General features: G+C 40.0%; 1 protein-coding gene across 2 annotated transcripts; it reads right to left on the bottom strand.

Moving 5' to 3' along the window:
• Window positions 1-1,768: 1,768 nt before the first annotated feature.
• UBE2V1 (ubiquitin conjugating enzyme E2 V1) lies at window positions 1,769-19,648 on the bottom strand. Of its 2 annotated transcripts, none has more exons than XM_067554255.1 (4): window positions 19,570-19,648; window positions 9,584-9,732; window positions 4,800-4,925; window positions 1,769-4,424 (listed from the first exon to the last, which is right to left on the bottom strand). In XM_067554255.1, exons 1-4 carry the CDS (start codon window positions 19,589-19,591, stop codon window positions 4,278-4,280), a joined length of 444 nt encoding a protein of 147 aa, XP_067410356.1. In that variant the 5' UTR covers window positions 19,592-19,648; the 3' UTR covers window positions 1,769-4,277. The 2 variants fall into 2 exon arrangements, with proteins under 2 accessions (XP_067410356.1, XP_067410357.1); XM_067554256.1 differs by lacking the exon at window positions 19,570-19,648 and adding an exon at window positions 11,347-11,393.
• Window positions 19,649-27,688: the final 8,040 nt, after the last annotated feature.

Raw genomic sequence — 27,688 nt, 5'->3', positions numbered from 1 at the left:
TCCAAGGTAAGAGAAATGGATAAAGTAACCACCTAAATATATTTAATTAATTAGCAAGTGTTCTTTGAAGCAAAAGCAAGGTTATGTTATTTTAAAACTATGCCTGGTTTAAAAAAAATCATTTTTAATAGTGATAAAAAATTTACATCTAAAATGCTATGGCAGGAAAGAGATACAGAAAGCACAACTAAGCTTTGAGGTTTTGCTTAATTACATAAAGGAAGGAAGGCAGCTTTAATCAATAAACATCTCATTGCAGCACTGATTTGTCCCCTAGCAAAATAATGTCAAACTACTATGCCACATATAACTGTCCACTTCTGCACAGTGTGGAAGCCAGAATGCTGAACCAGCTGTTAAAGACTTAAATCAATACAAGATCTACAGAAGTGGCTTCACAGAAAGATTTAGCATTTAAATTACTCGGCATCTACACCTTGCTCAGAAAGTGTTGTAAAGCTGGCTAGCTCCCTCTACTGTCCGAATACTATTTAAGTGACTGAGGCTATGTCTCCCAAGAAATCTCCCAATCCCTCCTCTCCCCCTTGACTGGCTGTAGAAAGAGGTATTACCATACTCAAGCAACGAATCTCAGAGCCCAGGTCTATGGACACAAGTTTGCAAGGCTCGCACTACAGGGCTAGAAACAGCAGTGCAGAGGTTGTGGCTCAGACTGAAGCTTGGGCTCTGAAGCCCACTCCTGTCCTCTGGTTTCAGAACTTGAGCTCAACGTCTACACCGCTGTTTTTAGCGCCATAGCATGAGCCCGAGTCTGTAGACCTGGGCTCTGAAACTCACTGCTGTGGATTTAAAATGCAGTATAGACACACAGAGTATAGTAACACGTTCCTTCTACGGCCACTCAAAGGGTGGAAACAAGGTTTCCTGGAAGGATTGAGCTTGCTGAAAGTGATTATATATCAAATATATAGAATGCTTAGCTGTGAAGTGCAGCTAAAAATGAAAGGACTGTCAAGTGAAAAATTTTTAGAGTCAAATCCCACTCAGTCCTGGCAGGCTGCTCCCACTGATTTCAGTCAAAGCTGCATGCATTCAAGACATCATTGGCCATCATTTGATTTCCAACTGACCCCTCTTCTTATTCCACCTCTTCTATCTTTAGAGATTTCATTTAAGATGAGACATGTTTCAGGAAACAAATCGATTGCCAGAAGGGGGTCAAGCAGATCCCCATGCCCCTTTCCTTCAAAGATGGTATAATAACCAGCAAGACACAATAAAGGGTTGTATCTCCTCCTCACCTCTTAGCTCTGAGATACCTATACTGGGCTGCTGTCTGACAGCAGGCTGTTGGTCTGTTCCACCAGAGCAATTTATACATCATCAGCAGTGCTGGATGCACATCTCAGAGATCAAGGTTCAGATCTTTGCTTTGATTGGAATATTGGTATGGTGTTCTGTTGACACATCCCAAAAGAAGTAAAAAACTCATAATGAAGGTTTTAAATACACATTAAATCCTTTCCTAGGCAACACCTGTCTCCATGATAGCATCACATATCTTTAAACATGGCTACTGCCAGCACAGTTCCAAGATTAGTGTGGACCAGAGTCAAAGAGCTGGAATACCCTAACCTTTATATCTTACCAGCTGTCAGACAAGTTTGTGGGATTTGAAAAGTTGATTACTCAAGGTATGAAGACCCTCAACTAAGCCTTGTCCAGGTTATATGGGATACTGCAAAGGTACTCTGAAAAACAGTATAGGTCTCAAGGAGTTTGTTACAATAATCAGCCACTCTTCTGCTTTCCATTTAAAATCATTTTAGTTGCCAAGGTCTTTGAAATAAATACACTACAAGCTGATGGAGCATTAGCCACAGTACTGTTTCCACATTTTACATAACTTCTGCTTTACCATGTGGTCAGTGAGTATTTCAAACCAAGACACGTCAGCAAGTTCCACATATGAACACAATCCCTCAGCACCCCACCCTTTCCTCCCCCCCAAAAATGAAAAAATAGCTCCAGTTCCACAAGACTTTAAGGTGAATACACAAACAATTTCTAACTTTTCCCTTTCGAAGAAGTCTCTCTCCATAGTTGGAAATACCAAATCCCAGATAAAAATAGGGGATATGAAGTTCTGAATAGAAATCCAGCTTTGTAGAATTCACTATTAAAGAGAGCAGGACAAAAATCTTATGATGGGAATAAATCGGACTAATTGACTTTAACCAGCTTTGATTCCACTTCACCTTTTCTTCCTTCTGTGGCTACACAGTATATAAAGGAGGCTGTAATGCCTGAATTTTGTTCTCTCAGTGGGACTGCAGCAAATACGGCCATCATGGTAGGCACCAGGGCAAAAGTTTTCTGTCTGAAAGAAGTCTTAGGTAAAGTTTCTAATTCAGCAGTTCCTTAAGATCATCACAGGAAGGACACTCCAATTATTTTGGATCTGGCTTTAACGTGAACCATCACACTCGTGCGACTCATATAAAATCCTCCTTTACAATGTACTCTGGCAGGAGGCAGCAGTAACCCAAATCAGGACAGGTACTTCTTTCACCACACAATGTTAAGTTATACACACAAATCTTCACATTTTACTATTAAATCAGATCACCATATTATGATTTGTAACCAGATACTCCCAAACATTTCAAGATTTCAATAACTGATTCAAATTCTAAACATAAATACAATTAAAGCCTTGTAATATTAATGCACACTTTTTATTATATTAAAATCAGGCAATGGTCTGATACAATAAAAAGGCTGCTTATGGAATACTGTTATGTTAAACTTTAATTACAGAGGATGTTAAATCCTTACAACTAATATTTTCCTCAAAAGAGTTAATGGAAACATCAATTGTTCTTTGACTTTAGAGTGGCTGCTTTAAAATGTGGTTTTTACACAAACAATGAATTTGTCATAAAACTTAGGACACACTAGGTTGTTTGTATTTAAGCTTGCATCCACATTTCAGCAGTTTGTGGTCCAAAACAGTAAGTCAGAAAAGGCAGTGATTTGCCAGGAAGCATTGCCAGTAAGGTCTTGCTCTAATCTGCTGTGCACACCATTTCCCCCCAAATCTTCATGGAAGAGTTTCTCTCACAACACTTGAAGTGTCAAAACAAAGTCTACATTAAGTTGATTTGTCTCTAATTGTCAGGTCTTTAAAAAGGGTCAAAGGTAAGTGCACTGTTTATTAGTTAACATCCTCGGGTCAATTTTGAAGCATCAAAATTTGACTGGCTGAATTGGAGTGTGTGTTTAGAATTTCTACATGCAGAGTTTCCCCATTAAAATTTGGCAGCTAGCAAATTCAAGCAATCCTGGTAAATTACCACTCTTTTCACCATGTCAAAAGCCTATCTAATAACATCAGCCATGGCCAGCTTGGCGGTGTGGCAGCAGTGCCAGGGAGCAAGGGAGATCCAAGTTTGCGAGCAGAATAGATACTCTTGTTTCCCAGGCTGGTGAAGACTAAATTCTTTGCAAAAACAAAATGACAAGCATGAGGGGACAGGTCAGGTGATTACGCCAACACTTTCCCCTGCTGGCCGCTGGCCAGGTGTAAGGAGAAGAGTCACAGAAGTGGCAAAAATAAAGCAGCACCCCCTCTTCATAGAAAGATTGAAAGAACCCTGAATCCTTCATCCAAGGCCCATGTTATTGGAGAGGTGGGCCAGGAGGAGAAATACAATCTGTGCCTTGGCCAAATGGAAGAAGGAGAGCCTGCCCTCGATTACTAGGACTTAAAAAAATAAAACCAACCACAGTCACATTCAGCCTTTACTAGAGATAGCACAAAGGGAGGGATGATTGAGGTTAGCATACATCCCCATTAGTAGTCCACAAAGCCCAGCACAGTCCTGGAAGCTAAAACCTTTGTGTCTATTCTAATAAATAGCCCTGAGCTTCAACTCTATTGCGAAAGACAGAAAAAGAAAACAACAACAACAACCCAGGCCAAACACACAGCAAGGTGATATGGGATATATGTTTTCACAGTTGAATTAAATGTGCCACACTGGTCTGGACAGTAATAAATTTAAATAGACTTTTCTTGATACCAGAAGTTCAACTATGTGGACAGTGGTTACACATGACAGGATTATTTGTTATAGCACAACTTATATTTCAAATGAAAAATTAGTATCATTTACAGTATCTCAAGATAAACTTCCTTTGAATGGGAACTTCCTTTCCAGTACTTTGAGGTCTACAAGATGCATCTAGAAAATTTACTACTGTGGAAAATGAAGACAGCTTAAATTGAATAAAGGGGCATGATTTTTTTTAAATTAATTGCTGTAACATTGTCCTTCAGGTGGCTGAGGAAGTTTCATATTTTCTTTAGACATCATTAGACGCCGAAGCTCTTGCAGAACAACTTTGATACTATAAGAATTCTGCCATTTTGCTAGGACTGATATGGCTCTGGGATCCACCTAAAAATAGACAAAAAACACCACTTCTGTCAGTCCTTGGAGTCCCAAAATAGCCAAAGACTGTGGTTTTTAAATCAAGTTAGTGCCAGCAAGTTTGAAAAACTTAACACAAGTTTACTTCCCTTTCAAGCTTAATAAACACCTATACTGTGTAACAACATGAGTACTGATAAGACGAGAGAGAGGAATTGTTAGCTATACGTTCCAATTATTGAAACATATTTGATGCATTATTTTACTTTGCCCCTCCCCCATGTCCATTAGTCAAAAAGAAAGCAAAGTATTCTGTGAAGCAACATCTGAGTAAAGATGTAGGTTCAAATCAATGCTCTATGTTTAATCCATGTTAACATAAACAGGAAAAAAACAACTTACCACTCCATTAGAACTATTTACTCCATTCATATTAATTTTTGTTACAAATCTTACAAATGGAGGTGCTTCTGGATATTTAGGCCCACATTCTATTTTAAGGCTGTATATTCTGTTTTCATAAACTGTCTGGAAGAGAGGAACATTTGTGTCAGGCAGTATTAGGATCACTTAATTATGACAATTATCAGGGACACAAAGTTTGAGTGCGACACACACAATGGTTGTTTCCACATTAGTTAAGATATACTCTTAAAATTGCTATAAAAATCACGTAGTGCCCAACATAAACAAAGCTTGTCACATTGCACACCAATACTTAAACTATCATCTATTTATCAGATTACAGAGTAAAACTGACATCCTTTTTGGGGATTAATTTAGAGTAAAGTAATCCAGTATCTCTCCATTTGCTTCAGATTCATACTGGGCAATTCAAAGGCATGTACTCTTGAGTTGTTGGTTCAATGGTATCCAGCTAGACTACCTCAGAAATGAAATAGTTGCTTTATATTAGCCAGTTATTTAAACCCACTTTACTCCAAAAGTCTGTAATTTTACAATTTTATCAGAATTGTTTAACTGTAAATACTATAGCTAAACTTTGATTTTTTTTGTTGCCATAATCATAACTCGCCAAAGTAAGCGTTATGGGGAGAGAAGGAGAATGCTTCAAAATACAATACATTCCCAGTTCAATCCCCATTCTCAGACAAGGAGGCAAAAGGTTATTATTTTTCACAGCTACTACACTGTGCTAGGTGCATTACAGACATAAGACAGTCCCTACCCTGAGGAGTTTACAATCTAGCTAGACAACTTATAAAGTATAGAGAAAGGAAAGGAGACAATAAAATGTAGTGACTGAAGAACATATTTTGTGGTCTTGCAATTTTTAAAGGTAGTTTAAGAAAGTGAGGAGAGGATTTAGGACAATTAACAGAGGGGAAGAACTAACCAGAAACTACAAGATTTTTAAGTGTCCACATGGTAGACTGGGTCAGGGAGGGATTACAGCTGAAATGGGCAACAATGAGGGGATCATGACAAAGACACAAAGGGGGGAGGCTTGGATAGAGTACAGTAAGTCTTCAGACTGTGAAATTTGAGCACAGATTCCTGTAGAGTCAACACTACTCTCAATGTCAAAAACCAGGAATTGCTCAAAACCTGCAAGTTCTCTTGTCATGAAAGCACGTGGGTGCTCAGAAATCTAATGCTGTGTTTTTACACAGAGAACTCTCAATGTAAAATCCTAGTAGACACAAACCACAGGTAGTTTTTACTTTGACACTGCTGAGATCAACCGAATATCCTCCACCTGGGGGGATAACCTTGATGTACAAACAAAAGGATATACTACTTCACACAACGCACAGTCAGCCTGTGGAACTTGTTGCCAGGGGATGTTGTGAAGGCCAAAACTACAACTGGATTAAAAAAAAAAAAAAAGGTAAGTTCATGGAGGATATCAATGGCTGTTAGCCAAGATGGTCCGGGATGAACACCATGCTCTAGGTATCCCTAAGTGTCTGACTGCCAGATGCTGGGTCTGGACAACAGGGAATGGATCACTTAATGATTGCCCTGTTCTGTTCATTCCCTTTGAAGCACCTGGCATTGGCCACTGTTGAAAGACGACGGGATACTGCGCTAGACTGACCCAGTAGGGGCATTCTTATGTTCTTTTTACATTGAGGTAAAAAGTATTTATGCCTGGTCTCCGCTAGGATTTTACATTGAGAGCGCTCTCTAAATGTAAACACACACTTAAGTGTAATCTCTTCACAGGGATGTATTATGGCGCAAACTGACTAAGGAAAGATTGAGAAAGTGGCCAGCAAGCATTAGAATGTGATATATTACAAGAGTAAAAACCAGATGCATATACGTATTTGTTTCGAGCAAACCAAAATCTGCAGTTTGAAACTCATGTTAAAAGTCACTGTATTCACAGACACATGTACTTGCAGCTGTCTTTCTAAGCAACAGTGACATCCAGTGGTCAGTTATGCAGAGCAGGATTTTTCTAATGACTGCTAGGAGAGATCTTTTTAAAAGGTGACAGACAGGAATGGTGAAAAACAGAAGATAGTTATGAACTGAGGCAAAAAGTTGTGTCACCTCTAGACAGATTGGATTATCCTACACAATTCTGACATCACAATCACTTATTTGTACTTTGCTCCCATAACACTTATCTGGCAAAAGCACACAAATGTGTGCAGATTTCAGTCTCCTTTTAAATATTTGTTTAATCCAAGACCATTGAATAACAAGTATTAAAAGATCAGATCATATAAGTGTTTATAGTCAATAAAAAATACTTATAGCCAAAATTGAGGTTGACAGTCTCTTTTTAATTCTATTTCTATAAACATGCTGAAACAGTGCCGGCAAAGTTATCTGCACAGAACCAAGCATGGGAGGAGGAAGCATGTTTTCATGTATGGAGTAAGGGATAGCCCAGTGTCAGTATGTATCTAGCTCTGCATCAGGTTTTAATATTTTCTCTATAGTCAAATATAGATTCTTCCTCCTTCCATAACTATTTCTACTTGTAGAAAGAAACAAGAAGTAATTTGGAGACAATGCCAACGTTTTATGTCAGATTGAGAAAAAGAAGGTAATACAACTGGGTTTGAATAGTCCACAGAAAAGCATCCTACCCCAGTAAACAAGAATCCCGTACAAGTTCCCCGAACCCACACTTTCACATAGTCTGCTGCCTTCAAGCAAGACAAGTTCTAAAAAGACCAACATTTGGAAAGTAAGCTATAAATACAGGAGTCAAAACAGAGGAAGGAGAAAGATACATAACCAATAAATCTCCCTGTGCTAATAAAGCCAGTTTAAACTAGAGAACAATATGAATTATGGAATTTTATCATTGTTGACTGGTCAACAAATACCTATTTGCACCTATAATTTTTAATTTATTGGAAACCTAATGATTAAAAGTTTCATTCTGCTTAATTTTATCAGGTATATCTGAACTGATCCTTTTTGCTCAACTCTGCTATGGGCTCACTAATTAAAATTCCCCTCTCAAGTTAAGTTCTAAATCAACTACCATCATTCAGGAGAATGACTTGGACATCATCATGGACATATGAATGAACATATTTAAGGGAGTATTTACAGTGGGAGTCAAAGAGCAATAAAAGTTAAGGTGAACAAAGAATAAGATAGAAAATACTGAAAGTGAAATGCCATTATATAATTAATTAATGGTACAGTCTCACCTGGAGTACTATGTTCAGTCACAGTCACTATCTCATAAACGGCTACAAATAGAAAGGTGCAAATATGGGCAATGAAAGCATCTGAAGGCGTCCATATAACGATAGGTTGCAAAGACTTGGATTATTTAGAGAGGAGACAGAGACCAGACATGAAATATACATAATAATGTGATGGTATAGTGAAGGCAATAGGAGCTCCCATTTATTCTTTTATAGTAAAAGAGCAAGGGGGTAATCAGTGACACTGGAAGGCCGCAAAATTCAATTTGAGAGAGATAAGGAAGTTTTGTGTGTGTGTTTTGTTTTTAAGATACACACAATGCATAAGTGACTTGTGGAATTTACTACTGCAAAGTAGAGGTCAAGAGCTTAATAGGATTAAAAAAGGATTTGGCATATGGATGAGAACATATAGTTACATTATCTCTTCTACTGTATTCTTAAAAAGTAGGGATAAATTCTCATGAGTCAAGGCAGAAGCCAACCACTAACTGATAAGGAGTCATTTCTGGGCATATTCCACAGATTATATCTTTATTCTGGTTGGGTCTAGCGGTCTAAAGGGGCTCAACCCATTGTAGAGAAATCAACAACATTCCTGCCCAAAGAAATTAGTTCAATTTGCCCACTACAGTCAGCCAGAGTGTAGTCACATGGACCACTGCTCTGAAGAACCATCACACTAGCCATGTTTTAGACAATCTATGAGATACTAAGCTTGTCACCATCGTAGGTTTCAGACTGCAAGACAGGGAGATTAGTACGCAAGATGCTTTGAAAATATGAAGTGCTATAGAAATACTAAGCCTAATTATTTCTGTCCCATACATAGTGATAACATAGCTGTACTGCTATCATCATGATGTTCTTTTTACTAACCTCTCTAAACAGGAGGACTGATACTCTCCAGTCTCAGTATTACTGTAAAGAAGATGGTAGTATTATAAGACGTCCCTGTGAGACATATTACATACACAGATTGGGAGACAGGTGACAAGAAAGTCAAAGGCACAATTTAGTTTATTAGAATTTGAGGTTTAACCATAGGAGTTTTCTGAGTTAGCTGAAGTTTTAAAGGAGCAACCCAGTTTTGCTGCAATAGAAATAATCCTTCCCAAAGTCTCAACAAACTCCCTAAAGGGATGACCAAAGCTGAACTGAACTAGGGCAGAATATATATATTAAGGAGGACCAGCTAATGAGATGTTATCAGTATATGCTTCATATTTAACTCTGACAGGCTTTTAGACTTCACTATAATTCAGTGCTACAGGACACTAGAAAATTACTATCTAAATGAATCTGTAAATGTGAAAGTCACTTGTACAACAGAACTAATCAATGAAAAAGTATTAGCATTGTTTAAAGTCATAGAAAAATATACTGGCATATCGACCCCAATTTATATGCCAAGTGATAGGTTACATATATGTACCCATTCAGATACATGCATGAGAATGTCGGGGGGGTGGAGGGAATGAAGAAGAAGAAAGGAGAATTTTGAGTGACCACTGGCATTTGTAACTGTAAGTTGATGCTTACTCTTGGGGGCCCAATAATCATTCCTGTCCATCTTGTAAGTGTCATATCTTCATCATCTTCAAGACCCCAGCTAACTGTACCATCTCCTACTCCTTTCTGACCTTCTTCAAGTTCTTCCAACAGTCGAAAATTACGAGGAACTTTTACTCCTAAAAATAATCAAAAAGAAACTTTGAACTGACAATATCTTGCAGGCAAATAGGACTGGATAATTGGACTGTTACTTTTGATAATCTTATGTGAAAACATTTAGACCAAAACATTAAGAAACAGCAATATTTCTGCATGGCAGTATTTTCATGGTGTGAGGAAGATACTTTTATATTTAACTTCTGATCTTTTGAGTGGAAACTAGGATTTTTTTGCATTTAAAAAAAATCATGCTAGTGAGCCAACGCAGGCTATGCATTTAGTGCATGTAGCAAGAGGTGGAAGAGGACTCTGAGCATTCAGAAATGCAAGCAGCATATTTATTTCTTACTTCCTTGCAGTCTTACTTCCTGCTTTATGTCCATTTGATTTAGAAGATAAAAGGTAGCAGCTCATTTTGTAAAAGCCTGGCCATCTATGAACATTTCCAGAGCTTTTTAAAAGTAGCAAATCAATCTGTTTCGTAACATGAGCAAGTTAATTTGAAGTTCATTTTAGTAGACTTCATCAGTGCAAGATCTATCTAAAGTACTATATGGGCCCCCATTATTGTAACATCTGAGCACCTAACAACCTTTAATATACTTATGCTCACAACACCCCTATGGGGTAGGGAAGCATTATCACTGTCATTGTAGAGACAGGGAGCTGAGACAGAGAGACTAAATGACTTTCCCACTAAATCCAAGCCACAGCCATTAAGAATCCTGAATGAATCCTATTCTGCGTCATAATCTTTTATTTGCTTACAGTACATGCTTAAGAATGGTTCTAAGAGAAACAAAGATGCATTGATAGGACATAGAAGGCTAATGGAGTTATTTTCCACTTGACCTTTTAAAGATGTTGTTGTTTGCAGAAATACCAAAAGGTTAACTATTAAACAGTTGCACGATATGCAATATGACTGAAAAAACTGCCTAGTCCCCTTCTTCAACCTCACCTACTGGTTAGCATAGGAGAAACAGACAGGGATGTTATTCTGTTTATGGGACTAAAGCATTCTCAGTGATAAATGAGCTCATCTAGTGCTCAAGAAACATCTCTACATGACACCAGAGAAGAGGCAAAGCAAGAGTCTTGAAAATATCCCCTTTGACTGCTTGAGAACCTGGAAGGGGTAAAACGCCTAGAGCCACATACAGTGTGACAGTGTATGACAACTTTAGTGGCTTTAAAGTATCCCTCAAACATCTTAGAGACCTAAAAGGGAATGAATGCCAATTTTGATTTTGTTGCGAAATCAAAAGTTCTCAGCCTCAAACACCACAATACATATAAAAAATCCCATACCCTTGAACTGACATAAGAATGCCCAGTAATCTGGACAAAACCCCCCAAAAGTCAGTTGTCTCAAATCAGACATCTAAAATCATGACACATGACAAATTTGGCTTTATCATCATTCTACCTCAGCTGCCCATCTATGAAACAGGTATAACACCACCACTGTATCTCATGGAGTGCTATAAAAATAATTCATTGAGGTATTTGGATACCACAGAAAAGCCATAGATGAAGTTAGTTCTGTATTCAGTGCAAGGTTTGGATGGTTTGTGGTAAGTCATGGAGCCACACACTGACAAGGATAAAAGGAAATATTGAATAGCTACCCCTTCAGTGAGCAACATCCATTCTGTGCACTGAATAAGGCAGGAGTCCTGTGGGAAGAAAGCAGTATGTAATCATGTGATTAAAGACTATCATAATGTAAATGCACAGGGAGGTCAAACTAAAGTTCAAAGGGTAACATTAACTCTGTCATTTCTAACATGAGTGTGCTTGACTTTGCAACTTTAATGGGGGAGGGGAGAAGGGGAGAAGGAGAGACCATCTGTAATATTAATAAAATTATTATGGGAACAGAAGGCATTTAGGTTTAGGGCTCTTCCAAATACTCTGATTCAGAATGAGTCAGAGCAGCGAAGTAGCAAGGGTCCTAGAAATAAAAGATTGTAGAGTAGCAATTAAACTAGTCTGTGGATCGCTGGTGGTCCACAGAGAGCTGGTTGATCATATGGCTTCCCTGTCTAACTGCTGCAACACATGGCCAAAAAAAAATAAATCTAAAAATAAATACTTAGTATTTTTGCAAGCTAAACCCAGGGCAAGTTTTATGACAGAAGACATATTCCTATACCCAGCTGACTCAAAGGTGAGTCAGCTACATTTTCCAGGTATGGCAAATACTTTGCATAACTACTTTATTAAGTGTAGTTATGGAGACTGCCAAGACAATAACAAAACAAACCTGTTTGCTTTAAGAGTCCTTCATTAAAAAAAAAATTGAAGACAGAATAAGTAGTTCAATCCAAGCTTTTAATAACTAATTTGCCAAAACAGGTTTTAGATTATAAATTTTAATTTAGCCAATTATTTATTAATCCAGAATACTCTGAGCAACAATTTCAAATTTCATTTAAATTATGAAATAAAAGGTATGAGAAAATCTACATCTTAACTTACTGTCTGCAGACCTTATGGAAATATTCCAAAAAGAAATATACCATATTATAAACTTCAGAGTAGTAGAAAGATTAATACTTTTAGTACTTACTACCATAGTTAACCTGCTAGAGACTTAACTATAGCAGCTCTGACAATGTAAAATCTCCAGTTTCACAGGATGTAAATTTTAAGTCTTGAGTACATTTGTATAGACAAGGCATTAACCTTAGATTCTTGTTTACTAGTTCTGCCAAACCTCACGAAGGACATTTAGTTTTAGAGTGGTGTAAGTGTAATCATGTCTTTCAACCATAACTTATCTTTTGAACTTAAATACACAAAACAGTTAACAGAAAATCGTTTAAAAATACTTTCTATGTTATGTTTGATATTACAGACTTAATTATATCTACTCCAAGTACTCTTTTGTACTAGAACAATTTTTAAATGTTAGGTTTTCCTACAATCACACAATTAAGTACTATTTTAGATGCAGAAATTTGTCCTCTGAATATTTTTGAAGTGATGCAATATTTAGCGTTTAATGAAAGGCTTTTGGTTGTGGCAAGCTGAACGAAGACAGGAAATTTAAAGTTCATATGTTGTCCTTACACATTACTATTCTCAAACAAGACTTTTCTGAAGACAACAGAAACTGACTTCTACTGAGATACTTAACCAGCCCAAAAACCCTATGAAATTCTTCTGAGTAAGCTAAAGTGCTAGTTGCATGATTTTATACTAAACTGCATTTTTTCTAAATTAGACTAAGGGTTAGTCTCTAGTAGAAGCGCTACAACATTGTTGCACACCTGCTGAAGATATTCTCTGCGGATGGGAGAGAGCTCTCCCATCGGCATAATAAAACCACCTCCCTGAGAAGCAGTAGTTATGTTAGCGGGAAAAGTTCCTGCCTTAAAATGGCTGACAGAGACTTGCATTTCCATTGAAGAGGTCTCAAACCAAAGAAAACTTTGCTATACAAATTAGACAGTTGCAACATCAACTTTGTTTCTTAGCTTTTAAACTGTGAAACAAGCCACAACTGCTACATCAACTTCAATTTATTTTACTAACAAAGGCATTCCAAACTAATATTTTGGTGAAAATATCTGCACCAACCCTTATGAGAAAAAAATCATCTTCCTCTTCATATGTGCCAAGAACAGTGGTGATACTGAACTCAACATCCTCTCATAAATTTCCACCTCCCCCCCCCCAAAAAAAAGATAATTATTTCCTGAAGTACTGCTAGAATTTCTGAAATTAATCCCTTTGATTAAAAAAAAATTCAAGTAGCTGACACTTTTGTACTCAATTATAAAATAGCTGCAAATGTTATCTTGATATTAATTTAAAATAGCAGGAAGTTCACACCACCAAATTAGAGCAATGTTACTCATATGATACAGAATTTTAACTAAAAATAAAGTTTTAGTATCAGTTTAATATCACTTTTCTTATAAGCACACAGGTCCATCTAGTTCAGTAACTAACACCTTCTCAAGAAGCAGTAAGAAACCCAGAGTAGGCAGATGAGGGATAATTTGCCCTCCATGCTAGATCTCATCTTGCTTTCTAGCAGTTAAGAGATTGGCTTAAACCAGTGGTTCTCAACCTATTTACCCTTGTGGGCCAAATATGCAGCTCTCTTGGTGTTATGTGAGCTGCATACACACAATATATGTATTACCTGGATGGCCCTGACAATGTCACATGGGCTGCAGCTGTGTGCTGATTGGGCTGCGGGCTGAGAACCACTGGCTTAAACCAGGAAGCATGAGGTTCAAAATCCCTTCCAGAATTCATTAGCGTTAATTATTATAACTCTAGATATTCTTGTTATACATATACACATATAATCTCTTTTTGAAACTTGCTGACTTCTTTGTGTCAGCAAAATCTTGTGCCAATGAGTTTCACAGTTATGCATTGTGCAAAAACAAAAAAAACATTAAAAAATGCTTTTACCAGTTTTGAGCTTGCCATCTTTTGATTTAATCAAATAGATCTTTGTTGCTGTGTTATGAGACAGAAAGAGCAGAAGCTCCGAACCTACCTTCCCTACACCATTATTTTATGTACATTTATCGTGTCTCCTCTTATCCATCTCCTTTCTAAAGGAGAACAACCACCTTTACAAACTCTTCATATGAATTTTTCCATGCCCCTAATCACTTCTCACCTTTCACTAACCCTTGTCCAATTCTGCAAAAATTCTTTTTTGAGACAGGAATACCATCACATAATATGCGAGATGAGACCACACAATTGATTTATATGATGGTATAGTATTATCGATATTATTCTCCATCCTATTCCTTATGCATCCTAACACTTTGTTTGATTTTAACCAGAGCTGCATATTAGGCAGCATCTTAACTGAGCATCTGCAGTGAAGCCTAAGATCCTGAACTATATCAACCCAGGAAAATCAGAACTTTGTAAAAATGTATGAGTAGATAATTTTTTCCCCTCCAGTCTGTATTGTTTTGCATTTATCAATGTTAAACTTCATATGCTATCATGGTGCCCATTCACCTAGTCTGGTTAGCTCCCCCTGAAGTCTCTGGTATTGATTAGATTAAGTAACTTTGTTATCTGCAGATTATTCCTTACTATTCACCCCCTTTTTCAGCTCATTAATAAGTTTATTATATGACACTGGACCTAAAATGGAACCTTGAAGTACCTTGCTGTTACATTTCTACTAAGATGGAAGTTGACCATTTTATCCCATTGTTTTCTGTCTCAGCCAGTTTTCAATCCATTTTAACACTTTGCCATTCACTCCTTGACTACTTAGATTTTTCTATAGGTCTCTTATGAGTGACCTTGTCAGAGGCCTTTTGAAAGTCTAAAAATAAGAAGGTCTTCTTTATTCACACATTTAAAGAATTCTAAGAGATATGAGAGTGTCTTTCTTTGCAGAAACCATGCTGTTTAGACCATATATCAAGATATTCTAAGAGTTTTATTATTCCATTTTTAATTATTGTTTCAACCTATTTCTTATATGCAGATGTAAGGGTTACCGGTCTGTAATTCTCTAAATTACTCCTGAAGCCATTTTTAAATATAGGTACAACTGCTCCCATCCAATCCTCTAGAACAGTAGATGTTTTTAAATGAGAAATTGAGTATTTTTTTTAAATAGGAAGGGGTTGGGTTCCTAAATTCCTTTATTGAAGCACTGTAGGCTAAGGATATCATTCAAAGATATCCAAGTGCTTTACAAATAAACAAATACATCACAAGGATTTTGTGAAACAAGTATTATCAAAACCTATTTTACTAATAAGACACAAGTTGCTTGCCCAAAGCCCCATAGTAAATCAAAAAGGAAAAAAAAATAGAAAAACCACAAAAGTCATTTCCAAGATTCTTGTTGTATCCATTAAACAAGACTTCTTATGAAGCTTCAAGTGTCAACTGTGTACTTTACCAATTGAATCGCAGTGTCACTTGTAACACTACTGAAAAGGAGTGAACACCACTGTTCTCTTTAACAGGACAGTCTCAAAACTGCACTGTTAACCACACGGCGGGATCTATAACCAGCAACAAACAGTTGCTTCATTTACCAACTGAACAAAGCTCTAAGTTATATTTAAATTAAGCTGTCGGCCTATATTTTAAGGTTCCACAATCAAGGGTTATGGCTACGGTTCAGCATTCCCATGCCATGTTTTAAAATGATACATACCAATTTTAAGAGCTTGTGCCAAAAGTAGTTAAGGTACACAAAATCCTACCAGCAACAATTTAAACTTGAACATGACTATTGGCACATGCTCTCTTTAAAGATATGTAAGGTTCTTGCACCTATTTTTTCCCCCTCTAGCCATATTACCTCAAGTACAAGAGACCTACTTTCAACCTAGAAGAGCCAATAAAGCAGAGATTTTAGAATTACACAGAGATGGAGAGTGATCCAGAAGAAGCAACATACCTGTCATCAAAACACATTTTACTGGTTAGTTAAGATTGTTCAGGTCTGGCCTACAAAGTTATGCCATAAGAAATCCAAGTACCAAGAAAAGTTTTAGACTTTGTCTTCATGAAATGTTGGGTGCATGCACATCCCTTCGTGGTCATCCAAACACTGAATTTATGGATCTGCATTGGCTTAAAAAAAAAAAGCCACCTGCCTCATACTTCCAGACAAACAAAGTCAGCAGCTGCAATGGATTATTGGGAAAATATAGCTGCCAGAATGAAGTGACATGAGTGCTTGATGAGGTCCTGACACAGTTTCATGTTATATACTGAGTGTTCCAACATGGTCTCCTGGAATATACAGCACAATTGTGGCAGAAGAGAGATATCAAGATCATGAGAACTTTTCTCTATAGCTCCATAAAATACAAGCTTTATCGCAGTAGCTACTGCACTGCTATAACATCAGATTTTTTCCCCTTTAAATCTTGATTCTCTACAATCATTGTTCTTATAAACTTTGGAAATAGCCTATCTCAAAAGAAAGAGCTTAAGATTTATTCATTTCAATGTTCTAATATGACAGATGGATGTGTGTGTAAATTTAAATTTCAACATTCAGATTTTAAAACAACTATTCTCCTGCAACCTTTGAAACCCAAACATTGCAGCAAGAACCTGAAAGTGAAACTGATTAAATAAAAGTGAAACTGACTTTATTGTTCAACTTGAAGAAATGAAATAGACAATGCCATGAATCTGAAACTGGATTTTGAATATTCTTTCAGTTTTAACCTAAGGTATTTAATTACAGATGTAAAGTTTATTTACAGTAAGAGATTATGCTGGTAGTGTTTGTTTAGCCTTTCAAACTAGTCTAACAACAAAATTAAAAGGAACAAAGTCCACAACCTTTTAAATATATTGGTGCTGTAAAGGGTGTTATGTCAAGCCTTGTCTGTGAACAGCTGTGCGCTGCAAAAATGAATACAAAGACAGCTCACTTCATCTAGACAATACCAGTTTCAGCCCAGTAAGTGATCAAAATGACTTTTGCGTTTTCAGGTCTCAGTACACAGCATTAGCCAGAAAAGTGTTAAAATATGTAGCAAGTCATTGCTTCATTAACAAAGAAAAAGCAGAGCAGTGTCTGAAACCCCATTTGAAACTTTTACCTCAGAATTAAGATAAATAAATACCTGATAAATCAGAATAGACAGAGGTCTAAGACTCAGCTTTTGGAGAGATGCACTATTCTGCAGGCATAACCCACTGACAATATAGGCAGCTTTTCCTTTATGAACTGCTAAAAAGATGTCTTCTAGAATTTCCCACAGATTTGAGCTGACAATGTTTTTCCCCTCAGGTCAATTTATACAGCTTCTGTGCCATGAAGGGTAGGTCTACACTTAAAATGCTGCAGTGGTGCCACTGTAGTGCTTCAGTGAAGGTGATACCTATGTTGCGTAGGTACTCTTCTGCTAGAGGCGGTAGCTATGTGGAGGGAAGAAACCCTCCTGTCCACATAGCGCTATCTACACTGGGGTTTAGGTCAGTTTAACTGCATCACTCAGGAGGGGGATGGATTTTTCCCCTAATTTCCTAGTGTAGATCTGGTCTCACTCATGGTTGTTCTGACTGCACCCAGATACCCAGGGTTCCGTTCATTTCAACCAACACACACCACGTTTTGGAAACAGATTCTATCTCCCTTCCTCCATTTCTCTCACCCCCTCGGGTATTGAAATTTTTCATGTCTCAGAGCATAGCTACACTTAAACCACTGTGGCTGCCGTGCAAACCACTGTAGTGCTTCAGGTGTGATCTACACTAAAAATTAGCTTGGTTTAGCTATGTCACTCAGGGGTGTGAAAAATCCACACCTGAGTGGCGTAGTTAAACTGATCCAAGTCCCCATGTAGACAGTGCTTGGTTGATGGATGAATTCTTCCATTGACCTAACTATTGCCTCTTAGAGAAGTGAATTAACTATGCCAGTGGTTCTTAACCAGGGGTACATGTGAATAAAAACTTAACTGTTGCTGTCACTCCCAGAATAACAAGGCTCACAAGTGAAAAAACAGGTTCAAGTATTACATTCAAACGCAAGTATAATATTTATATTCCAATTGATTTATTTTATAATTATACGGTAAAAAGGAGAAAGCAAGCAATTTTTCAGGAACAATGTGCTGTGACACTTTTGTATTTTTATGTCTAATTTTGTAAGCAAGTAGTAGTTTTATGTGAGATCAAACTTGGGGTACACAAGACAAATCAGACTCCTGAAAGGGGTACAGTAATCTGGAAAGGTTGAGAACCACTGAACTAGGCCAATGAGAGAATCCCTTCCATCAGTGTAAATGGTTTCTACACTGAAGCATTACAATGGCACAGCTTTGCCACTGTAGCATTTGAAGTGTAGACAATCACCCAGTGTGGACACTACCTACGCCAACAGGTGAGGTTCTCCCACCAGCACAGCTAATCAAGCTCCTTGAAAAGCAGTAGCTAGGCTGACAGAAGAATTGTTCCGTCAACCTAGCACTGTCTTCATCGGGGGAGTTAAGTCAGCATACTTACCTCTCTGGGGGATATAGATTTTTCACACCCCTGTTCGACAGTGTTATGCTGATATAAATTTCCAGTGTAGACCAGCCCTCAGTAACTTCAAGTTTAATTTAACAGCCCTATTCACCAGGGAACGACTCCATACTCAGAAGGAATAACAGAGTGGGGTCAAATGCTCAAGAGAGAAAAATTGGGTTGAGAATAAAAAATAAGCAGCCAAGGACATCCTCACAACTTGGAACAAGGCACCCCCCTTCTCCTCCAGCCTGTTTTCCTAGGTGACATGACACCTTGTTCCCCTCAGCTTAGTACTCCCAGACCCCTGCTCCCCGCAAGACACCCATCCTGGTACACAAAGCACCTCTCCTCTGGCCCATTCAACCCAGAATGCCCCTCCTCTCAAGAACACCCCATCCTAGCATCCAAGACACCCCTTCTCCAGCACCTGTCCTCCAGAGACACCCCCATCCTAGCATCCCGACACCCCCTTTCACCCCCCACCCCCACCCCAGAACACCCTTCCCCCCACCCTGGCACACAGGGCAGCGCCTCCGGCAGCCTGGAACCCCCTCGTCACCTCTCCTCCGCAGCCCCCAGGGGCCCCCCGCCCACGCACCTTCCCCGCCCGGACTGAGGCCCCCACGGCAGCCCCCGCACGCGGGGCCCCCGGCCTAGGGCCCCCGGCCTAGCGCCTCCAGCCGCCGCCGCGCCGCCACTCGCGCCCCAGACACGCCCAGCCGGCGAGACCCGCTCACGGGAGCCCGCCGGGCCGGAGCCGGTCACCCTCGCGCCCCGCGGTACAAGCTACCCCCGCACCCCAGCGGCGGCGGCGGGTCCCGCCTCTCCGGCCCGGCCTCGACTACCCGATCCCCGCTTACCCGAGCCCATGGTGGCCGCCATCTTGCGCCGCTGTCGCTCTGACTAGTCCGGCCCCTTCCTTCCTCCCGCCTACGTCACCTTCACGCGGGAAGCGGGTCGGACCGGACTCCGCCGGGAGGGGGCTGATGGGACGTGGTGCGGGCGGGCGCAGTAAGAAAGGGCCGGGAAGCTGAGCGTGCGGGGCGGGGCTGACCAGAGGGACTTAGCCGGAGAGATTTTTAGGCACAAATATCGTGTATGAGGAATTAGATCCGCGGGCGGGCGGGCGGGCAGGCTGGCTGTATTTTGGTTTCAGAACAATGGACATTAGAAGGGGAGAAGAGACCAATAGCAATAACTACGACGGGCTGCCTGGGAGCAAGCATAGAATCTATAGGGGAGATGACAGGAGCAAAGCAGTCTACCAAGGATGAAAATAGGGTAGTGAAGCCAGCATATATAGGGGCTGCTTTAAGTTATCCAGAGAGAACAGTGACACCATCTCTATAAAGATAATACATAACAATAGAACGATGATCATTAATTGTTTTGCCCCCATATGTCCTAGGAAAGATAAAAACACAAGCTCCCTGTCCCAAAGTGCTGACAACCAAATTTCATACCTGACACAGAACAGGAGGTAACAAAAGAACAGGGCTGGGATTTGGTTAATTAAGTAAGCCACATGCACATTCGTGATACACTTCATATAGGAACAATGCTGGTATCTGGAAGCCAAACATGAGAGATGTGCAGGTCACGGATCTTCGGTGGGGTAGCAGTGACCTCATAGGGCAAAAGAAGGGAGAAATTACAGCACCTCTGGAAGAGGAGCTAAACCTGATCTACAGAAAGAATACAGAGGGAACAAGGTTAGTGTTTCTAACAACATTCAGTATCTACTGGAGCATGTATTTTAGCCATCTATGTTGCAGAACAATTTCCATTATAGCCCCTGTTTCCATACTTTCATAACTGCTGCAATATTGTGCCTTCTGGGCTGATATTGTCCATACTTGGACTCTACCCCAAGGTGAATGTTTCTGAAAAGTTTCAGCAAAATTGAACCTTAATGTCACACACATCTCCAGCCACCCACCCACCCCGTGGCATCTGCAATATACATCTTTTCCAGCAGAGGCCACTGCTCACCTATGGAAATACCCCACCCACATGCATTTCATGATTCACATTCAGGACGAATTTCTAGGAACAGGGCAAAACACATACAGTGAAGGTCAGTGAGATCCTATAAATCTGACATAAAGCCTTACCCTGCACTGGTCTGGTCCTGTTGCTGCTTTCTTCATGGCTATTCTTCTTGCTCTATTTAGAGCAGCTTGAAGGCTGCTCTAATGTATACTGGGCTGCAAAGATCACAAGGAACTGAAGACAGCCAAGGATCAGCATGATGCACAGGAATCCTAGCTGTGACCCCTTCTCCATTATGCTATGTCGGTAACAGAGAAAATGTGTAGCATGAGCAAACCCACCTTCAGCTCTCCGAAGCCTAGGAAGGCTACTGATGCAGCAGGAAGCTATAGGCCGATTTCTTTACTATGCACGACCTATAAACTTCTTGAACGTACCATCCTCAAAAGAACACACCTTTTTAACTGAGCCAACTATCTCTGTCTTGAGAAGGTAGCTGCAAAGACAAAAATGAGAGCCAACATAATTCAGAAACTAGCAGGTACAACCTGGGGTCCACCAGCATCAGTGCTGTGAACATCTGCAATGGCACTTGTATATTTGGTAGCTGAATACTGTGCACTGGTATGGAGCAGATGTAGCCACACACGACTTGTTGACGCCCAGCTAAATACAGTGATGCAGTGCATCACTAGGACCCTTAAGTCGATTTCAACATCTGGCTACCTGTTCCGTCTAACATCGCTCCCTCATTGATATGCTGAACTGCTGCGACGCTCTGCAAAGCTCAGCAAATCCAGGAAAACAGATGTCTTCCTATCCACCAAGACCTCAACAATGCTCTCACCCCATGCCATAAGTCCTGCAATCCTTTCTGGGAATATTCGCCTAGCATCATGCAATCAGGCTATGATCAGGAGGAGGTTTGGAAAGCAGATTAGGCTAAATAAGACTTTTAAAATAAGCACCTTGTGCTGGATCCCACGCTGCAGGTCCTGGATTTGGCCTCCCATGACTCCTTGGTCAACTCTGAACTGAATCCAAACCAGTCATGGTAGATGTGGACACTTAATGCACAAATAGAAAATCAAGGACTCCCTGGCATGCAAGTGTGGCTCCCCACAACAGACCATCAAACATATCACCAACTACTGCCCAATTTATAAATATGAAGGAGGCATCACCAGGGCCCCTGCATGGGGGGGGGGGGAGGGTACACTTTACTGGGGCCCGGAGGGGGCCTGATCCAGGCTGCAAACCCCATGGGTATGTGTGTGGGAGGGGGCCCATGTTACAAGTTTGTACTGGGCCTGAAAAAATTACGCTTGGGCCCTGGGTATCGCTGCAATAAATTCTGCCACTCCTGATGTAGCCATCTGGCTCGATCAGCTTCAGGTGAAATGGTAGTTGCTACTCCGCACCAGCCATACGGAAGAAGAAAAAGAAGCTCCACACCAGACTCTCTCAGGCTAGCAGCAGGACAGGGGTTGGGTGGGTGCAGAAAACTCTTTTTATTATTATTTACATTATTAAAAATGAAAAAATGCCTCTGGCTGTCTAGAATTTCCAACACTGCTTCCTCCAACAGCCTTTCTGGCATCATACAGACACTGAGCATGGCCTCTCAGTGACTCTCCTCTGCCCTTACTGCTCTCCCCCACCCTGCCTGGAGCTGCCAGCACCCACTTACCTACTGGCTTCAATACCTGACTGGGATATGCCGGGACAGGGCATCACAGGGGTTGAGCTGGAGGTTGGTCAGGGGCTCACAGTGTAACAGACTGAGAAGGACTGCATGATGGAATGGGCTGGTGAGGACAGGGACCTGAAGGGGAGGAAAGCTGGGCAGGAGGGATGAGGCTGCTCCAGGTTGTCCTGAAAAAAAACGTTCCCCAAGTCTCCAGTGTCCCACGCCCCTGCTGCCCCAAGCTCATCCCTTTCACTGCAACGTGTCAAGATAAGACTACTTATACTTCTCTGCCTGCTTTGGTATTCTAGCATTTCACTAATAGTCCGTATATACAAATATTGCCTCCAGCACACAGGAAAGTGGGGCCTGAGCTCGTTTGCCTTGATTATAAAAATGAAACATGAATGATGGTAAAAAACTTGAGAACCTCTGGCTCTATCCCACTGGGCAGACGAACTCCTCTGGGCTAGCGTCCCTCAGTTACTTATGCCCCTTCTATAGCCAGATTACACCACCGGTTTGGTACAGAGCAGCCAAGCAGCTCACCATCAATCAGCAGGGAGATTCAGGTGCAAACTGGACTCTGCTTTCTCCAGGGCTCACTGCCCAGAAGCCATCCTTAAACTTCTGCATTAATCAGACAACACGCCAGTTTTAGAAGGTATTGTGTGGAGTGTGTATTTGCATTCCAGAAAATTCACACCTAGATTTTCCCATCAGCAGGTATCACAATTGTCCAGTCAAAAAAACAGTCAGTGACAATGTTAAAAAATATATATTTAGAAACATACTTTTCCTCCCAGTACCATTCATGACTGGATTATCTCAATTTATTTAATATCCAACCCACCCTTTCTTGAGTGCAGTAATCACAAACAACTGTCATAACAATTGACATCTCTGATTCTAAAGTTAAATTGCATGAATCCAGAATTCACATTGAAATCTTAATTTCCAAAACCATGCAACTGCTGTTTAAGTGGATGAAATTGATCTGCTTTGTTCTTCAATATTTTCTCAGAAAAAAATTGTTAATATTATTAAAACTCAGGAACATTGTCAGGAGTTTGTTTGTTTGAGGCCAGGGTAAGGGACTGTAAGACTTGAGCTAAAACAATTCAAGCAAGAGTTAAACTGGTTTAAGTGCATCTACCTTATGGGGTTCTAACAGGTTAGGTGGTTTTAAAATCAATTTAGTTAAACCAGTGCATATTTGCATCATTTATATGCTGAGATTGGTATGAGTTACAGCAGTATTGGGTTCTGGCCCTACCGCTGCTACTGCCTCATCTTGAGACCTGATGCGGGTCATTTAAGGTAAATACACCTTAATAACTATTTGTGAATGTGTGTAACACCCAACCTCACAGAGCTATTGTGAGGCTCAATTAATCGTCTATAAAGTGTTATGAGAGCGTCAGAGAACAATGCTATAGAAGTTCACAGTGTGGGTGTAGCCCTGTTGGTCCCAGACTCTGAGCGAGGCACAGTGGGTGACTGTACACTACACACCTTCACCACAACAGCAGGAGGGACAGACCTTCCATCCACCTGCTCCAAAAGCACAGGCTCAGCCTATGACACACTTCTGAGCAACTCTAATTCCATCCGGTAGAGGGCAGCAGTATATATGCTTTAGCCAGTTCATTGAATATAAAATGACCAACATCCCTTAACATCAGGTCCATGGACCAGGTCTCAACACCAGCAGGAGTAGCTATCTATTCCTGGTTGAGCTGGCAAGCAAAACATGTGATTGTTTTGAACCAGAATCTCATTTTAAAGCCAAAATCAATTTCAGCTTTCAGCATGGACTGATTTTTCAGACTGTTAAAAGCTCTATTTATCTCTCCCTTTTCACATACTATCTATTAATCAGAGCTACAGTCCTGCTGTTTCATTTCTATACCGATAGCAGCCAACTTTGCTCTCCACTTTACACTCCATCGTAGGCAGCTGGTTTATTACAGAGGAAGTGATCGGCTGTAGCTAACCCCAGGAAGTTCTGAAACTCCAAGATGCTTTCTAGTATTTCGCATTCTGTAAAAACCCAAATGCAATTAATATGAACAGTCTCAGAATGCTTTTTAAATATTCAGTCATCCATACTGTATTTTGTAATAACCTTTATCATTTACCTATTTTCTTCCCATATCATTTTCCAGTATATTTTCAGCTGGGGAAATAACTGAATCATGATGCTTTAAAGAACACAAGAGTAATTTAATCCACCCTTGCACTGGTTGCCTCCATTTTTTTCTTCCAAGCAATAAGCAGCATGAAGTTAGCAACAGAGATCAGATTTAGGAGTATTGTTTGTATTCAGGCAGTATACAGGCACATTTGGATCTCCAGATTGGCATGTTGGACAAAACCCACAGTAAGAGACAGACCCTGACCTGGAGAGTTTACATTCTAATTCAAGACAAAACAGTGGGTAGAACAAACAGAAGGAAAAAGGAACAAACGGTTACAGACTACACAACACGATGGTTTGGGATCAAAGTACTTTCAGCAGAATGGAATGGGGCAGACCAATAGAATGTCTCTGTGTAAAGATAAAAAGGGGGAAAATAGGGGTGAAGTCATGTAGGCGTCTACTGTAAACAAACAAATGAGGAAGAGGAGGTGTGTGAGGCATTTCTAGAACAACAGAAATAGGCAAAACTCAACACCTGGTAATAATAGGGGACTTTCAATATCCAGACAGCTGTTGGAAAAGTAAATATGGCAAACCCACAAATTTTCCAGTAAGTTCTTGGAATGTATTGGGGACAACTTTTTGTTTCAGAAAATGGAGGCCATGACCTGGGGGGACAACAGTTTAGGCTTGATTCTGACCAACAGGGAGAAATTGGTTCCGAATCTTAAGGTGAAGGGCAAATTTGGGTGAAACAGATCATGAAATCATACATTTCATGATTATAAGCCAAGGAAGGAGTGACAGCAGCAAAATAAAGATAATGGACTTCAAAAAAGCAGACTTTAACACACACAGAACTGGTAGATAAGGTCTCATGGGAAGAAAATCTAAAGGATAAAGGAATTCAGGACAGCTGTCAGTTCCTCAAGGAGACAATATTAAAGGCCCCATTGCAAACTAGCCCACTCTGAAGGAAAAATAGGAAAAATAGTAAGAGACCAATATGGCTCCATGTGGAGCTCTGTAGTGACCTGAAAATCAAAAAATAATTGTATAGAAAGAGGAAACATGGACAAATTGCTAAGGAGGAGTATAAAAGAATAGCACAAACAGATAGGGACAAAATCAGAAAGGCTAAGGCACAAAATGAGTTACATCCAGCAAGGGACATAAGGCAATCAGAAGAGGTTCATTATATAGACCTGGAGTAAGAGAAGGATGAAAGATGCATGTCCTCTACTTGGCAGAGAATGTGAGTCAATAACTGATGGCATCTCAAAGGTTGAGGGGTTTAATACCTGTTTTACTTCAGTCTTCACTAAACAGTTAATGGAAACCAAATACTCTCAGTTAATATTCGCAACAAGGAGGAAGAACACAAGCTAAAAATAGGGAAAGAACAGGTTAAAGAATATTTAGATAAGTTAGATGTATTCCAGTCAGCAGGGCTTGATAAAATTCATCCTAGGGTATTTAGGGAATTAGCTGAAGCAATCTAAAAACCATTAGCCATCTTTGAGAACACATGGAGGAGGAGTGAGGTCTCAGAGGACTGGAGAAGGGCATAGTACCTATCTTTAAAAAGGGTGACAATGAGGACCCAAAGAATAATAGACCAGTCAGCCTAACTTCAATACCTGGAGAGATACTGAAACAAATTGTTAAATAATTTGTAACCACCTAGAAGATAACATGGTTATAAAGACTAGCCAACATGGATTTGTCAAGAACAAATCATGCCAAACCAACCTAATTTTCTTCTTTGACAGTGTTCCTGGCCTAGTGGATTGGGAGGGTGGGGCAGTAGATGTGATTATATCATGATGTTAGTAAGGCTTGTTGACACAGTCCCACATGACCGTTTCAAAAGCAAACTAGGGAAATATGATTTAAATGAAATTACTATAAAGATGGGTTCACAACTGGTTGAAAGACTGTACTCAGAGAATAGTTATCAACGGTTGCATGTCAAACTGGGAGAGCATATCTAGCAAGGTCCTGCAGAGATCAGTCCTGAGTACAGTACTATTCAAGGTTTTTATTAAATTACTTGGATAATGGAGTGAGAGTATGCTTGTAAAATTCACAGACATCAAGCTGGGAGGGATTGCAAGCACTTTGGAGAACAGAATTAGAATTCAAAATAACCGTGACTGATTGGAGAATTGGTCTGAAATCAACAAGATACAATTCAATAAAGATTGTGCAAAGTACTATACTTAGGGTGGAAAAATCAAAATGCACATCTCCAAACAGGGAATAACCAGGTAGGCCGTAATGCTGCTGAAAAGGATCTGGGCATTATAGTGGATCACAAATTGAATATGAGCCAACATTGTGATGCAGTTGTAAAAAAGCTTAATATGCTGAGGTGTATTAATAGGAGTGTTGTATGTAAGACACAGAAGGTAACTGTCCTACCCTACTTAGCACTGGTGAGGTCTCAGCTGGAGGACTGTCCAATTTTGGGCCCCACACTTCAGGAAAGAAATGGAAAATTGGAAAGAGTCCAGAGGAGAGCCACAAAAATAATAAGTTTAGAAAACTTAACATAGGAGGAAAGGTTAAAGAAACAGCATGTTTAATCTGGAGAAAAGACAACTCGGGGGAAACTGGTAAGTTTTCAAATATATTAAGGGCTGTTCAAGAAAGGACAGTGATTAGTTGTTCTCCATGTCCACTGAAGATAGCACAAGAAGTAATGGGCTGAATCTGCAGCAAGGGAGATTTGGTTAGATATTAAGAAAAGCTCACTAGAAGGGAAGTTACATTCTGGAACAGGCTTCCAAGGGTGGCTGTGGAATCCGTGGCACTGGAGGTTTTTAAGAAGAGGTTGGACAGACACCTGGCTGGGAGGGTAGGTTCACTTGGTTCTGCCTCAGAGCAGGGGGCTGGACTCGATAACCTCTTGAGTCCTACTAGTCCTACATTTCTCTGACAAGCATGAGGTGGCAAATTTGAGGACGCTTTTTGTGATCTAAAAGTAGGAACTGGATCTACAGCAGAAACTCATGTCAAATAGATCAAACAATTGCTAGCGGGTAGAGTCATTGCTGCTCTGCATCACAGGCTGAATTAAAGTTAGCAAATCCCGCCAGCATTTTGAATGTTCTAGGGATAGACCCTCAGCTGCTGTAAACTATCATAGCTCCAC

The sequence above is a fragment of the Emydura macquarii genome, unplaced genomic scaffold (assembly GCF_026122565.2).
Source record: "Emydura macquarii macquarii isolate MOO-44397 ecotype Brisbane River unplaced genomic scaffold, CSIRO-AGI_Emac_v2 contig_1483, whole genome shotgun sequence".
Lineage (NCBI taxonomy): Eukaryota > Metazoa > Chordata > Testudines > Chelidae > Emydura > Emydura macquarii.
This window is presented reverse-complemented; position numbering and strand designations above follow the sequence as displayed.